The sequence below is a fragment of the Protomyctophum parallelum genome (assembly GCF_964188405.1).
Source record: "Protomyctophum parallelum genome assembly, chromosome: 15".
Lineage (NCBI taxonomy): Eukaryota > Metazoa > Chordata > Actinopteri > Myctophiformes > Myctophidae > Protomyctophum > Protomyctophum parallelum.
Genome location: NC_139710.1, coordinates 38,057,811 through 38,071,717, shown reverse-complemented (window position 1 = coordinate 38,071,717; position 13,907 = coordinate 38,057,811). Strand labels below are relative to the sequence as shown.

Below are 13,907 nucleotides of genomic sequence, written 5' to 3'. Positions count from 1 at the left end.
GGAAGTCCATCCTCCTTCCACATTCCCCAGAACAAAGTGTGGAGGGAGGCAGGACATGGAATGCACCCAAACGTGTACCACAATTACACGTTTGGGCACCACAGATCTGTGCAGATCCTGTGCCACATGAATATAAATTAGTTAGTATAAAACAGGCTTTTTTTAGCATAATGATAACAAGCTTGGAGTGATGGATGGGTGTCATCATGTACGTGTCGAGTCACTGGAAATTACCGTAGGCCTACACTGTATATTGTACAAACTTACAAATGTTTCTAATGCCGATTATTTATGCTTTCTGAACCTTGTTGAATTGCATTAGGTTTCATAGCAGCAAGTGTCACTCATCTGCAGCTTCTATTTAACGCATGTGTGCATGTAAATGTACTCAAAAAAAAAAGTACTCAATTGTTTTGCTTAAGTAAAAGTACCAATACTGCAATTTAGAACTTCTTCGTTACAAGTAAAAGTACAGAATTGAAAATGTACTTGAGTAAAAGTACAAAAGTATCAGCATCAAAATGTACTTAAAGTACTAAAAGTAAAAGTACTCATATTGCAGAATGTTCAAAATATGTACAAAATCTATTGAAAATAGCAGATCTACAAGCTCACATGTTCAAAATATGTACAAAATCTATTGAAAATAGCAGATCTACAAGCTCACAATGCGTCACGTTGCGACGCATTGTGAGCTTGTAGATCGGCTATTTTCAAATGGCCGAAATGTATAGGGTTGAAGTGGTTAATGTATGTTTTCTAAACAAAATCTCCAAAGTAAAAGTAAAAATGTTGCCTCCGAGATGAGATGAAAATGATGTACATTTGAAGGTCAGAATCTTCCATAGATCAAATTCTATGTACCAAGGTCACTCGATGCAGGTATAGTGCAGGAATATACACAATGGTTAGTCTTTAGGGTGGTTGTGTTCCATTTGATATCCTTCTCCTATCACAGCAACTCACAAATCTTGCTGCTGTGTTTGCACATTGTTGTACTTCGCCCAGCAGATATGGGAGTTTTTTGTCATTGGTCATGTTTTCAAAATCTCTGTGTGTGGTTGTAATCTGTGGGAAGTATGTGTCTCTGATGTCTTGGTACAATGGACAGATGGTTAGGAAGTGTAGCTCGGTTTCCACTTCATTTTGTGTGCAGTGGGTGCAGTCTGTCTTCTCTCGGGATACAGGTTTGCCTATGACGGCCTTTCTCGATCGCGAGACTGTGCTCACTGAGTCTGTACCTAGTTAAGAATTTTCTTTGTTTTGGGTCGGTCACGGTGCTCAGGTATTCTGCCACTGTGTATTCTCTGTTTAGGGCCAGATAGCATTCTAGTTTACTCTGTTTTTGTGTTGCTTCTTTCCAATGTGTCAGATAGTTTTGAAAACGTTGACAGACAGACACAGTTTTCACAGTGAATGAATGCTATACAGGTGCAGAGCAGCGCTGACTGACGTCACAGTGAGTGCAGAGACAACACCACCACACAGCCGCTGCTCTGCGTGGGAAACACTGGGAGTGAATGATTTCTATTATTCACACACAGCGACTGACCTTTGATCTCACATTTCAAGCATCGCGGAAGGAAGTAGGAAGAATGCAGAGCTGAGAAGATTATGTACCTTGAAGGAAAACCTGTTAGCCTGAGGATTGGTTATCCTACTAATTTAGTAGGTTATCCTACTAATTTAGTAGGATAACCATTTAAGGTATTTCACTATCACTTTATGAACAAATTTAGTAGTACTACATTTGTTCATAAAGTGATAGTGAAATACCTTAAATTATCTCACACCCACGCACGCACACGCACACACACACACACACACACACACACACACACACACACACACACACACACACACACACACACACACACACACACACACACACACACACACCTTGGGTATAATTGGCTTTACAAGGTGCTTTGTGTTCATTTGTTTTGATAACAGCAAGGCTGTGTGCAATGTGTTACATTTTCCTGGATTCTCTTTGTTTTCTCTCTTTTTTGCTAACCAGTGAAATAATGGATGGTTGTGTGTGTGTCTCTTGGATATTATTTGAGCGGTGCCTCCGCTCCATTACGCAGCTATGTGTGTATGTACAGAATGTATGTCCCCGTGTCTGACCCCGTGTATGTCCCTGTGGCTGTGTCTGTGTATGTCCCCGTGTCTGTCCCTGTCCGATCACGGAAAGCTGCAACACGGTAACTCTGTCTGGGCCGATTGAGTGGGCTCACAAAGTATGCAGGGGCCCAGGGGTCCTTAAGGGAGTTCCAGGGGGTCCCCAGCTAAATGATACCAAATGGACCCTTATCTGAGAGAGAGGGGTCCACACTCTCAGAGTTAAATTGAATTTGTTAAATGGGGGTCCGTAGACTAATGCATGTCAAAAATTAAACGGGTTGAGAATCACTGCTATAGAGCCTAAAAATCTTCTCTTATGGGGGGGACCGCGCATCTCTTCAAATGGGGGTCCGCGGGCTAATTAGTGTCAATTCAGGTGTCCTTAATTGCTTGACATGAAAAGGTTTTGGAACCACTGGGCTACGCAGCAACCTGACTGACTGTTATTAAACAGGCGCTATAGTATTTTCACTTGTTCTGTTAGGTTGTTGATGCATGTGTTTCTTGTGTATCTGGTAATAAATAATGTTCTTGTTCTTTCCTGTCTGCTGTAGCCATATAGCACTGACGAAGGTCTTAGGACCGAAACGTTTGCTTTTTAATTGCACTTTGAGCACAGAGCACTTTATGAGCATGATAAAATAAAATGTATATTTCTCAGCCCAAGGAGTTTTACTTCTATTTTTTATACGGTGAGCAAGTATTTTTCTGTCAACGTTTTTGAGACCACCGCTACCGTAGTCAAGTTTGGAGAAAAAAAATCACACCTGTGTGAACCGAGTGGTGCAACTCCCCCCCCCCCCCCTCCTCTCTCTCTCTCTCTCTCTCTGCTCCGTCAGATTAGCTTTATTATGGATATCAATGAACCTAGAGTCAGTCAGTAGTTGGATTTGCGTCCAGCAGGTGGCAGCCATGTCACATACTTCTCTCTTTCCAATTTCACTCATGTGCACACCACTCGTGCTCATGACTGATACATGATACATGCACACATGATACACACGGACATTCCTGATTGTAGGAGTGGTTGCACCACTCAAAAAGGACGAAGAAAGGCGCAACAGTAGCCATTAAACATCCTGAGCCCTACTCACCTGTGTCCTGTTGTGTTTGTCCCAGCAGCCTGCCATGTGTTGAATGATTCCTACTTTGAGTTCACCTGTGCCTGTGTTAGTTCCTTGTATTATACTAGGCTACTATCACTATTATACCACTCTGTTAATATTCTTTTTGGTCCCATTGTGAGGACTGAGCTAGAGTTGATGTTTAGCAGTTGCAGGCTCTGTTGCACACATGGTTGCACAGTTATCAAAAATCCCATGTCTCCCCCATGGGTCTTACTTAGAACTGCCATGTAGTCTACTACAAAACACTGGTGTTTGTTGTGTTGGTCTATGCTGCCGCCTAGTGGTGGCCAGTTGTTATTGAGGGACCAGATGTCTTGGGGATGCTGAATAGCTGTATAGACGGATGTTAGGTTCTTTAGTGACAGTGTTTTTTACTATACTGTACTGGCCTTTAATCTGATCCTTGGTGACTATTTCTAAATATATATGCATGTAATGTACCACATCTCACTATATATATATATATATATATATAGAGAGAGAGAGCGAGAGAGAGCGAGCGAGAGCGAGAGAGAGATTCGTCAGCTATTCTACACTAATAGCTGAATACATTACACAGCTGAATACTAATTTTCTAGAAACATTTTTACAAATAACAACACAAATGTTGTGGTTCCTGACTGGCACAACATATTTTCAGAAGGGAGGACCCTGTCTGGTCCCATAACTCTATGGTCTGGTTGACCATACAACTAGAAAACTAGCCTATTATGACACACTTTTATTGAAGTGTATATTTGTACGTCTCTAAATGTTCAGATGAATTGAAAGTGGTGGACACACTTGTTGTCCACAGTATAGCCTAACAGTTTTTGTAATGACTTGTGCTTTCGTTTGAAATGTAGGCCTACCCTTATTATACTGTAAAAAATAAAACGTTCAATCAATCAATCGCTTTTTTCCACCACTGCAGCAATAACACAGGGGACAGCGTCAATAAATGCTGTGTTAATGGATCTGTAACTCTGAGAGTGTACAAATGGAACCAAATGGACCCGTCAGGGTGTTTTCAAGGGAGTGTTTTCAAGGGAGAGGAGCTGGTTTACCAGGCTAGTCAAAGTCATCATGTCATGTCAAACTTTATTGCATGTTTATATATAAAAAAAAAGATACATCTTAGAGTTGAAAAAGCAAATGAAGCATTGAAAATAACTTAAGGTATTTCAAATATAAATACACTAGAAATTCATCGAGTTGCTTGTTGCAACTAGTGCGCAAGCAGAGCGCGCAAGTACTGTCGACCGCTACAAACTGTCAAATCTCAGCTTCTGTGAGGGAACGTTTGAAATGTTGAAATATTAGGTTTAGCTATTTGCTACCTACCTACTTTATGCATGTAAAAAAGTAGTATTATGAAGTATGGTACAAGTTTCTATCTATAAAAGAAATACAGTTTTATCGATTTAGAATTATTCTGGATCCCTTTTTAGTTTTTCAAAGACAAATAAATCATCGATATCCGATGAAAGAAAATGTATATGAACTGAAATAAAATATGTTATCAAGTATACAGTATAATTCTTTAATTCTTTATTTTGAATTGTCAATTGCTTTAAATTTACTTAATCTTGGACTATAGTGATATTAATACTAAATGCCTCTGTGTCTGTGTATGTATAATATGTAATTTGTAAGTTGATTAGCGGTATACTGTGGTTACTTTGCACCACTTTTGATGCGTATGCACCGTCCCAGCATATGACGTCAGGGTATAACTGGTATAACTAGCTCTCAATGATGACGTAATAAAGATGTGGATTAAAGGACCCAATGCCTTCGATGGTGACGTACAGTATATGTCGATCAGTGTCGGGTGGATTAAAGGAAATGCCTCTATGTATATATGTAATTTGTAAGTTGATTAGCGGTATACTGTGGTTACTTTGCACCACTTTTGATGCGTATGCACCGTCCCAGCATATGACGTCAGGGTATAACTGGTATAACTAGCTCTCAATGATGACGTAATAAAGATGTGGATTAAAGGACCCAATGCCAGAGTGTAATTGGTTTTCGATGGTGACGTAATGACGATAATATGTTTTAGTGTCGGGAGGATTAAAGGTAATGTTCCTATGTATACATGTATGTAATCTGGCACCACTGCCGTATCAGGCACAAGTAATCATTACGTCATTTGCTGGGACGGTGCATACGCGTCGAATATCGTCCTGGGCGAAACTAGTATTTCCGCGCTCTGCTTGCGCAAGTAATAAGAAAAGACAAGAGAAAATAAATACTGCTTTGCTCTAAACGTCAAGTAATGTATAATTATGCCCCAAAAGTGCAGCGCTTCTGCATATTGTAGTCTAGTGTGTGTGTGTGTGTGTGTGTGTGTGTGTGTGTGTGTGTGTGTGTGTGTGTGTGTGTGTGCGCGTGAGACACATGCAAACGTAAAATAAATATCTGCAGGCAAAGCTGCTGCAATCACTTATTACAAAGAAAGCAGTGCAAGGGACGAAGTATAACTATATAGGCCTACATTTTACACCCCGTTTTCCCCAAAATATTTTTGTTATTAAAAAACAAAACAAAAAACACATACCGGTAGCTATAGTATAGCACACGTCTGATATTACTCCAAGTGAGAATGTCCGCTCTGGTTACAACAGAGATTGATATATTTCACCGTCCTCTCTGGAAACCTGACCTTCCCTCTGTGTTTCCCCTTCATGTTTCCTGCGTAGATGTTGGCCTTGAGCTTAGCGTAGTAGTCTGAGAACTTGTTGAAGAGGATGGATATAGGCAGGCCGTTGAGGATGATCCCGAAGGAGATGCAGACGAATGCGAAGATACGGCCTAGCGCGGTCTCTGGGAACATGTCTCCATAACCCACGGTGGAGATGCTGACCTGCAGGGAATCAATATAAACATCACTGAGAATTCACAACTGGATGAAAACCCATTGAGACCTGAGACTAGATTCTACAAATCATGTCTTCTAAATACTGACTGTTTTCAGGAAAACCCCATGTTTCTATAACAGTGGTTCTCAAACGATTTCATGTCAAGGACCCCAAATAATATATGTAGCCTAATTGGCCGCCGACCTAACCTGACTCCACCAGATGGGGCAGCAAAGAGTACACTGGGTTCCCCCCCTCCTGCTCCCATCTGGGAACTCACAGGCAGACTCGATGCTCCGGCCACCAAACAGCCTGGCCAATCAGCGGCAGCTAGAGGCGGGATCAAGGCTTACACAGTCCTGCCTTGATCTCGCCTCTAGCTGCCGCTGATTGGCCAGGCCAACCCCCATCTGAAACTATGTTTTACTCAGGGGGGCAGTCAGACAGATATTTTGTGAAGCCACTGAGGAAATCGGGATTTCCTGAAAGTTCATTTAATGGCCTGTTGTGGCGCTGTCATTGGGCCCAAAAAAAACCCCCACCTAGACTGTATTACCTTAATAAACATGGTCACGAATACTTTCTGCTTCCAGTCACTAGTTTAAAGTCTCATTTCTAATATCATAATATTCTTTTTGGAAAATGATGGTCCCATTTATAAAAAAAATGACCATAAAGTCGCATATGTTCTGAGGGGCGTGGCTACCGTTACAGTCTATGATCGGGATTCCCACCCACTCGAGTCAAAATAAAAACCAACTAAGAAGAAGGGGGGAAGTCCCGCCTCGTTGTCTGGGCCAGCCAATGGGCCAGCTAGAAAAGGATCTAGAAAGATGGCGATTTACAATTCAAGGACTGACAGGCTTCATTTTACTTTCATGTTAGACCCGGGGAACGCTTTGTCCATATTTTTTACAGTCTATGGTTTTACTCCCCCAAGAAGCAAATATTTGAGTTAAAAACGTTCACTGTGAAATAATATATTATTCAAAGATTTGCACACGTTTTCATGATTTTTCAAAAATGGCAGATCTACAAGCTTGTAGCACAGCACTCGGTGCCGCGCTATGAGCTTGTAGATCTGCTATTTTCAAGAGCTAAAGTTTAGAATAATGGTTAAAGTGGTTAAAAGCTATGAGGTAACACAGATGGGTCTAAATAATAAAAACAGTAAAATCCTGATGGTCAATTTAACTGGTTGAATTTGGTTTGGAAGAATTTGTACTACTCTCAGTCAAATTCAACCAAATGAGCTACATTGATACTGTAGGACAGGCTACATGAACTGTCCAAGACTTGAGCATGAGATCATTGCCTAAAATCTTATATTTTGTAAAGTCTATTAGAGCAGCTCACAATCCTCCCACTAGCGACCATTCGGTGCCATTTGTAAGTAATGTATGCCGCATACAATCTTTTACCTTCAATTTATTTTCTATATGTTTTATTCCCATTGCTGTGCTCTGTAACCCTGTATACAGTTCGTATTGATTCTCCACAAATTGTGGAAGCATTGGCGGACTTGTCTGCATGTTAGACATTGAAAACCTGTATTTATTTTATTTATTTTCTACTGTATAGCCTACTGTATGTGTTTTATACTGTTTGTATTTTTTTCTGTGATATGGACCTCCCTGGGTCTGAAATAAAGTATTGATTGATTGATTGATTGATTGATTGATTGATTAATTAACCCATTTTGACCTGGGAACGATTCTACAAATGCCTTCTAAAAATAGTTTTCTGAAAAAGTCAGTCGTTCTTCGATTTTTCAAAAATAGCAGACCTACAAGCTCTATGAGCTTGTAGATCTGCTATTTTTCAATAGCTAAAGCATAACATAATGCTAACACCAAAAGGGGTTCCCGCCCAAAATCTGTTAAATCACAAGACTTGCATCCACTTATAGGTTACTTACAGCGGCCCACCACCATGCGGCGGGAATGCTGGTGAAGTTGGTCTGTGGCATGTCGTGCTCCACGGTGTAAACCATGGCAGAGAAACTGAAGATCCCCATGGCGATGAAGAGGAAAAGGCAGCCCACCTGCTGATAACACTGACGGAGGGTGAAGCCGAACGCCCGCAGGCCTGTGGAGTGCCGTGCCAGCTTAAGGATGCGGAAAATGCGCACCAGCTTCATGATCCTCAGCAACTGGTTTAGCTTCCCCACCTGCCCCACGGCCTGCATGTCCGCCTCGTGCTTGCTGAACATCTCCAGGGTGATCTGGAGGGCCTGTGGCATGATGGCGATCAGGTCCACCGTGTTGAGCAGGCTCCTCCTGAAGGACGCCAGGTCCGGCGTGGACAACAGGCGCAGCAGGTACTCCACGGTGAAGAAGGCGATGCACAAGTTCTCCACAAACTCACAGTAGGTCTTTCCGCTCAGCTGGCCAGTGGCCGTCTTGTACTGCATCTCCTCCACCGTGTTGAGGGTCATGGCCACCAGAGAGATGAGCACAAACAGGTTGGAGAACACCGCTAGCACCTTGGCCGGGATGGAGGAGAACGGCTGCTCCATCAGGTTCCAGATGAGCCGCCGCAGGCTGCCAAACCACATTTCCTCGAAGAGCTCTTCGTCTTCCTCGATCTCCACCTAGAGTTTTCCGCCACCCCCCCCCCCCCCCCCCCCGTGGTAGCGGAAGTGAATTGAGAAACAAACGGGAAAGAGCAGGAAAACGGGAATTGACGTACTGATTAATTTCAATGGATCATCACTATAGAGAAGGGAACGGGGACTCTGTATTTCGCACAGCCTGGGAGTCCACGGGCTACTACTAGTAGGGCAGGGTTATAATCTCACAAAAACTATGCCTAAACCTAAGCTTAACCCTACCTGACAAGAACTACACCTAAACCTAACCTGCTAACAATCAGTGCCCATCGACCGAAGGGAACCTGATTTGTCAGTGACAAATCTGGTAACCATCCCCTGTTCTTGTGTCTTAATAAGGTGTCTATAAATAATTATTTCATAAATGTCACCAAATTGTAGTGCTATATTTTACATAGGTATACTCCGCTGAACTAAGACAAGGATGGATTAGTTGCATCAGATCTGGCATAGGCCTAAAGGTAAATAATCAGAAAATACCCAAATATACTGTACTAATATGAACTGATACTGATTACCTCTGCCTCTAGCTCCCGCTGAATATTCAGTTGATCGTTAATCTCATCCTGACGTTCCTCAAAGGAGATGCGGCAGCAACGGCTGGTGTTTTTGATCCTCATCCCCCAGTAGTTGATCTCCTCCAAGAAATTTCGCGGACACAGCTCATCTTTGATGTACAGCACGCCGGTCTGATAGAAGAGGAAGATGTTATGAAAGACATCGGGGTCGCGGTCAAAGTAGAATTCATTGTTCGTCGCGATGAAGTCATCGCAAAGGTCCAACTTCATGTTGTGGTCAGTGCAGGTGGCGAGGCGCCCGAGTCTGGTCTTGGGGTACTTTGCAGCCATTTTGTAGGAAATCTGGTAGTTCTTCCCCCCTATGTTGACATTGATCATGTAGTTTTTCTTGGGGGGATAACTTTGTCTGTTGTCCGGGATGTCGGCGATGTCCGGGATGTCCGGGATGTCATCGACGACATCGTCGTCGTCTTCTAAAAAGTCCTCCTCGTATCCCAGATCGATGTCATAGATGTCCTTCGTCACCGTGTCCGTTCTCAGGTCCTGCATGGAGTTCCATGACCGCCACGTGGCCAGTGGAATGATGTCCTCCGAGAATCTCCGGTCTGCGTCTGTGATCGTAGTCTTGTAGTTGGGGAAGAGGCTCTGCCTCCTGGCGTTGTTCATCTTTTTGGTGATGCCCACGTCGTCCATTCACCCAGCCAGTCTACACGGCAGATAACAACACACTGAGATCCACAAGCATTCCTGACCTCTACTACCGACCTACTACTCCACCCGCCTCAACTCCCTGGTCTGCTTAAGCATGGCAGAGGATGTGAGTAGGATGCCTCATGGCCCCATTAATGTTGCTGACAGAGAGGATCCACGATTACAAGATGTCTAAGTACCATTATCCTCTGACCCAAACAACCTGGCTGACTCATGTGACGTTGCTACTGTATGTATGTGGCGTACATATCTCACTGAATGCTTGTTTGCATGGTTTATGTTTTTCATTTGCACTTTGCATCATCAAAATGATTAAAAACAAAAAAAAGAAAGTGATACAACTGTGTGCAGGTGAGATAATAAATCCCCAAGTGGCTTTGAATAATGCCTCACTAAAGTCACAAAATGAAACAAAACATAAACAGTTGATAAATAAATAAATTATGCATTTCAAATGTACAAATTCAACGCACAGCTCTATAAAAAAATATTAAAAAAATAATAATGAATCAGATTGTGGCAGTTTTATAGTGTGTACTGGAGACAGGGAAAAGAGAATTAAAAAACAAAATCAAGCTCTATAGCCCTTGCAGTGCATCCACGCCTAAATACTTAGAGGCGGTGTCCTTTTTTATTGCGAACGCAGTGAGCCACTTACTATGACAGCAAGGGCTGAATGTCTGTGTGTGTGTGTGTCCCGCTGTTACACCACCCGCCCGCCACCAGAGGGCGCAGCTGTAGCACGCACACACACACACACACACACACACACACACACACACACACACACACACACACACACACACACACACACACACACACACACACACACACACAGGGCAGCAGCTGTAGCACACACACACACACACACAACCACACACACACAAGCTGCGTTCGCTTCCCGCGTTTGCGCGTCTTACTTGTTAATCTAGTCTAGTGTATATTTAATCCCTAGAGTATTCCAGGCCGGTTATAGATTTGGAAGGCTGTGCAATGCATGGTTAGAATATAGCATGCTCGTATTGTCTCCACCAGGCCGAAGGCATGGGGAGAGAGTATGTTTTGTGCATCTCTGGCACCATTTGCTCAATGGCAGCCAAACTCTGCACACACACACCCTCCCTGGATGCCACAGCTGAACCTCTGCCCCAAAGTTTTCACATTGGCCTGTTATAGCAACACCAGGGGGCCGTATTTAGCAAAAAAGGATTCCAAAGTGCTCCGTTTCAGACAAAACGCAAATCATGAACACATTGTGTGATTTCTGTGACATTTTGCACGCACATTCCCACTAGGCCCTGTATAACTCCCACTAGGCCCTGTATAACTCCTTCACATTCCCACTAGGCCCTGTATAACTCCCACTAGGCCCTGTATAACTCCCACTAGGCCCTGTATAACTCCTTCACATTCCCACTAGGCCCTGTATAACTCCCACTAGGCCCTGTATAACTCCTTCACATTCCCACTAGGCCCTGTATAACTCCCACTAGGCCCTGTATAACTCCCACTAGGCCCTGTATAACTCCTTCACATTCCCACTAGGCCCTGTATAACTCCTTCACATTCCCACTAGGCCCTGTATAACTCCCACTAGGCCCTGTATAACTCCTTCACATTCCCACTAGGCCCTGTATAACTCCTTCACATTCCCACTAGGCCCTGTATAACTCCTTCACATTCCCACTAGGCCCTGTATAACTCCTTCACATTCCCACTAGGCCCTGTATAACTCCTTCAGATTTTGCACCGATATGTGTGCACCGATTACACCGATCTGTGTAAAACGTTGTATGCAAATCTGGCCTGCATTTTTCAATACTGCCTTTTCGAGCGCCACCAGGAGGCCCATTTATTATACTTTTTTTTTATATTAGTCCTGCAGATGTTATCCAAATATCAACCCTGGTGGAGACCTGTGCCCCGAGGGGCACTTCTTCTAGTTTTCTATGATCTCAGTGTGTCTCTAAAGACCCACTCCTCCCCCCTGCCCCCTGTCTCAATTAAAGCTGAACAAATGAGTGGGTGGATGAAAGAGGATAAAGGCATTAAGATTGATCCTACTTCCCGTCGGGGGTGGTTGGTCGGCCGGGGGCAGGTGTTGGACGGTTCCACGGACAAACCACAGGATCTCATCAGATATAACCTTCTGCTTGTTTCATCAGAACACCACACAACATCTGTGAAAAAAAACAGGGTAGCAGACCGAATGAAACATGCACTAAGTATCATCAGATGGTCCATACACAACCAAAACAACTGTAGGCCTACTTAGACATAACTCAGGAATGGAATCCTCTTATAAGTTGATTGGCATGCTGATTAGAACAGGGCTGCTCGCCGGACACGACATTGTGCATGAAGGCCATTGGCTCAGAATGTTGACAGTTATTAAGCGCCAAACACCTCCCCTCTCTCGTCCCAGGGCCATCACCCACAGCTGATTGGTTCAAAAGAAATTGTTAGTGACATTAGCACTCTATGAATCAACTGTTAATGTACTGTCACTCACACACACACACACACACACACACACACACACACACACACACACACACACACACACACACACACACACACACACACACACACACACACACACACACACACACACACATCCTTGACAAATCAGTTACAATCAGTTTTTTAATTAAGCTCCATCTTTAAGTGGGGTAAACACACGTAAAGTGGGAACCCATCATCAAAGAAAATAAATTCTGTCTTGAGACATTAACCAATCTTGAACAAGTTAAACTTCAAAAAAAAAGGCTCCATTTATATTTGTCTAATGTCTGTCACTGTTAATCCAGTGGGAAAATGCTCACTCATTGTGCATGGGAGTCTTGGATGCTTTGTCATCTGTCGCTGAAGCCGTCACTCACTCTTGTCAAATAAAACTATAAAATTACCTAAGAATTGACATTCTTAGATTCAACATGGCCAACACTTGGCATTCAGGATTAATATCACCATGTATGCCCTCCCAGGACCTCCTGTTTGGCATTCAGGATTAATATCATCATGAATGGCGTCCCAAAATCTCCTGTTTGTTTGCAAAGATTTAGGGATCCAATGTTTACAGGCTCTTTAAAGCAGCTTACCATAGGCCTACAGCTGGAATGTAGGTTATAATCAACATCCACGGACAATTATATGGATGCCATATATGAGTCACAAAGACTTGCATTGACATCTGGCAGTAATCCCCTGTGTCACATTCACATACTGTACATTGTTCGGTAAAATGGAATACGCAGACAGATTGTTTCATATTTGCTCTTCCTCTGACCTATTGTGACATTGACAGCAAAAGGGTTAGACGTAAAGATTTTCAATCCGGCTTCCGCCCCAAACATAGCACACATACAACGGCCCCATCGTCGTAACAAATCGTAACGACCTCCTGCTCTTCTCTGACACCGGCTCATTTTAACGTCTCCTTCCTTCCTTGACCTCAGTGCTGCTTTGGTTTTGATACCATACATACGCCACCAGAGGTTCCCAAATGATTTACCCTAACTAGTAACTATTGAAAATAGCAGATCTACAAGCGCACAACGCGTAGATTTTCACTACTTTTTCAAATTATTTTTTGGCCCACTAATTCATGGATAATGTTTTTAATGGAATTCTTTAGAAAAATCATGAAAAAAGGCCGTTTTGGGGGATTTAAATGTTTTGAAATAATTAATATAAAAATGTAGGAAACCAAAAAAAGGTTTATTCACTCGCGACCCATACCGGTCCAGACCCACTGTTTGGGAAACACAATTCCATAATCCATACTCAATCTCACACCTCAAATCCACCCTTGGAATCACTGACACTGCCCTCTGCTGGTTCAAATTCTACCTCACTTACAGACATATCACCCCATTAACAGTATAGCAGACATAGCCCTCATCACAAATATGATGAGGACATCACATTTGGGCTATGGCCGAATTTTGCCCCCAAGGAGTGTTTT

The 13,907-nt window shown here is 43.0% G+C and overlaps 1 protein-coding gene across 1 annotated transcript; it reads right to left on the bottom strand.

Moving 5' to 3' along the window:
* Positions 1–5,545: 5,545 nt before the first annotated feature.
* On the bottom strand, positions 5,546–9,922 carry LOC310871838 (potassium voltage-gated channel subfamily V member 2-like; the record flags this gene model as incomplete). Its single annotated transcript, XM_083783473.1, has 3 exons — positions 5,546–6,105; positions 8,019–8,693; positions 9,230–9,922. 3 exons carry the CDS (start codon positions 9,920–9,922, stop codon positions 5,830–5,832), a joined length of 1,644 nt encoding a protein of 547 aa, XP_083639599.1. The 3' UTR covers positions 5,546–5,829.
* Between the last annotated feature and the right edge of the window lie 3,985 nt (positions 9,923–13,907).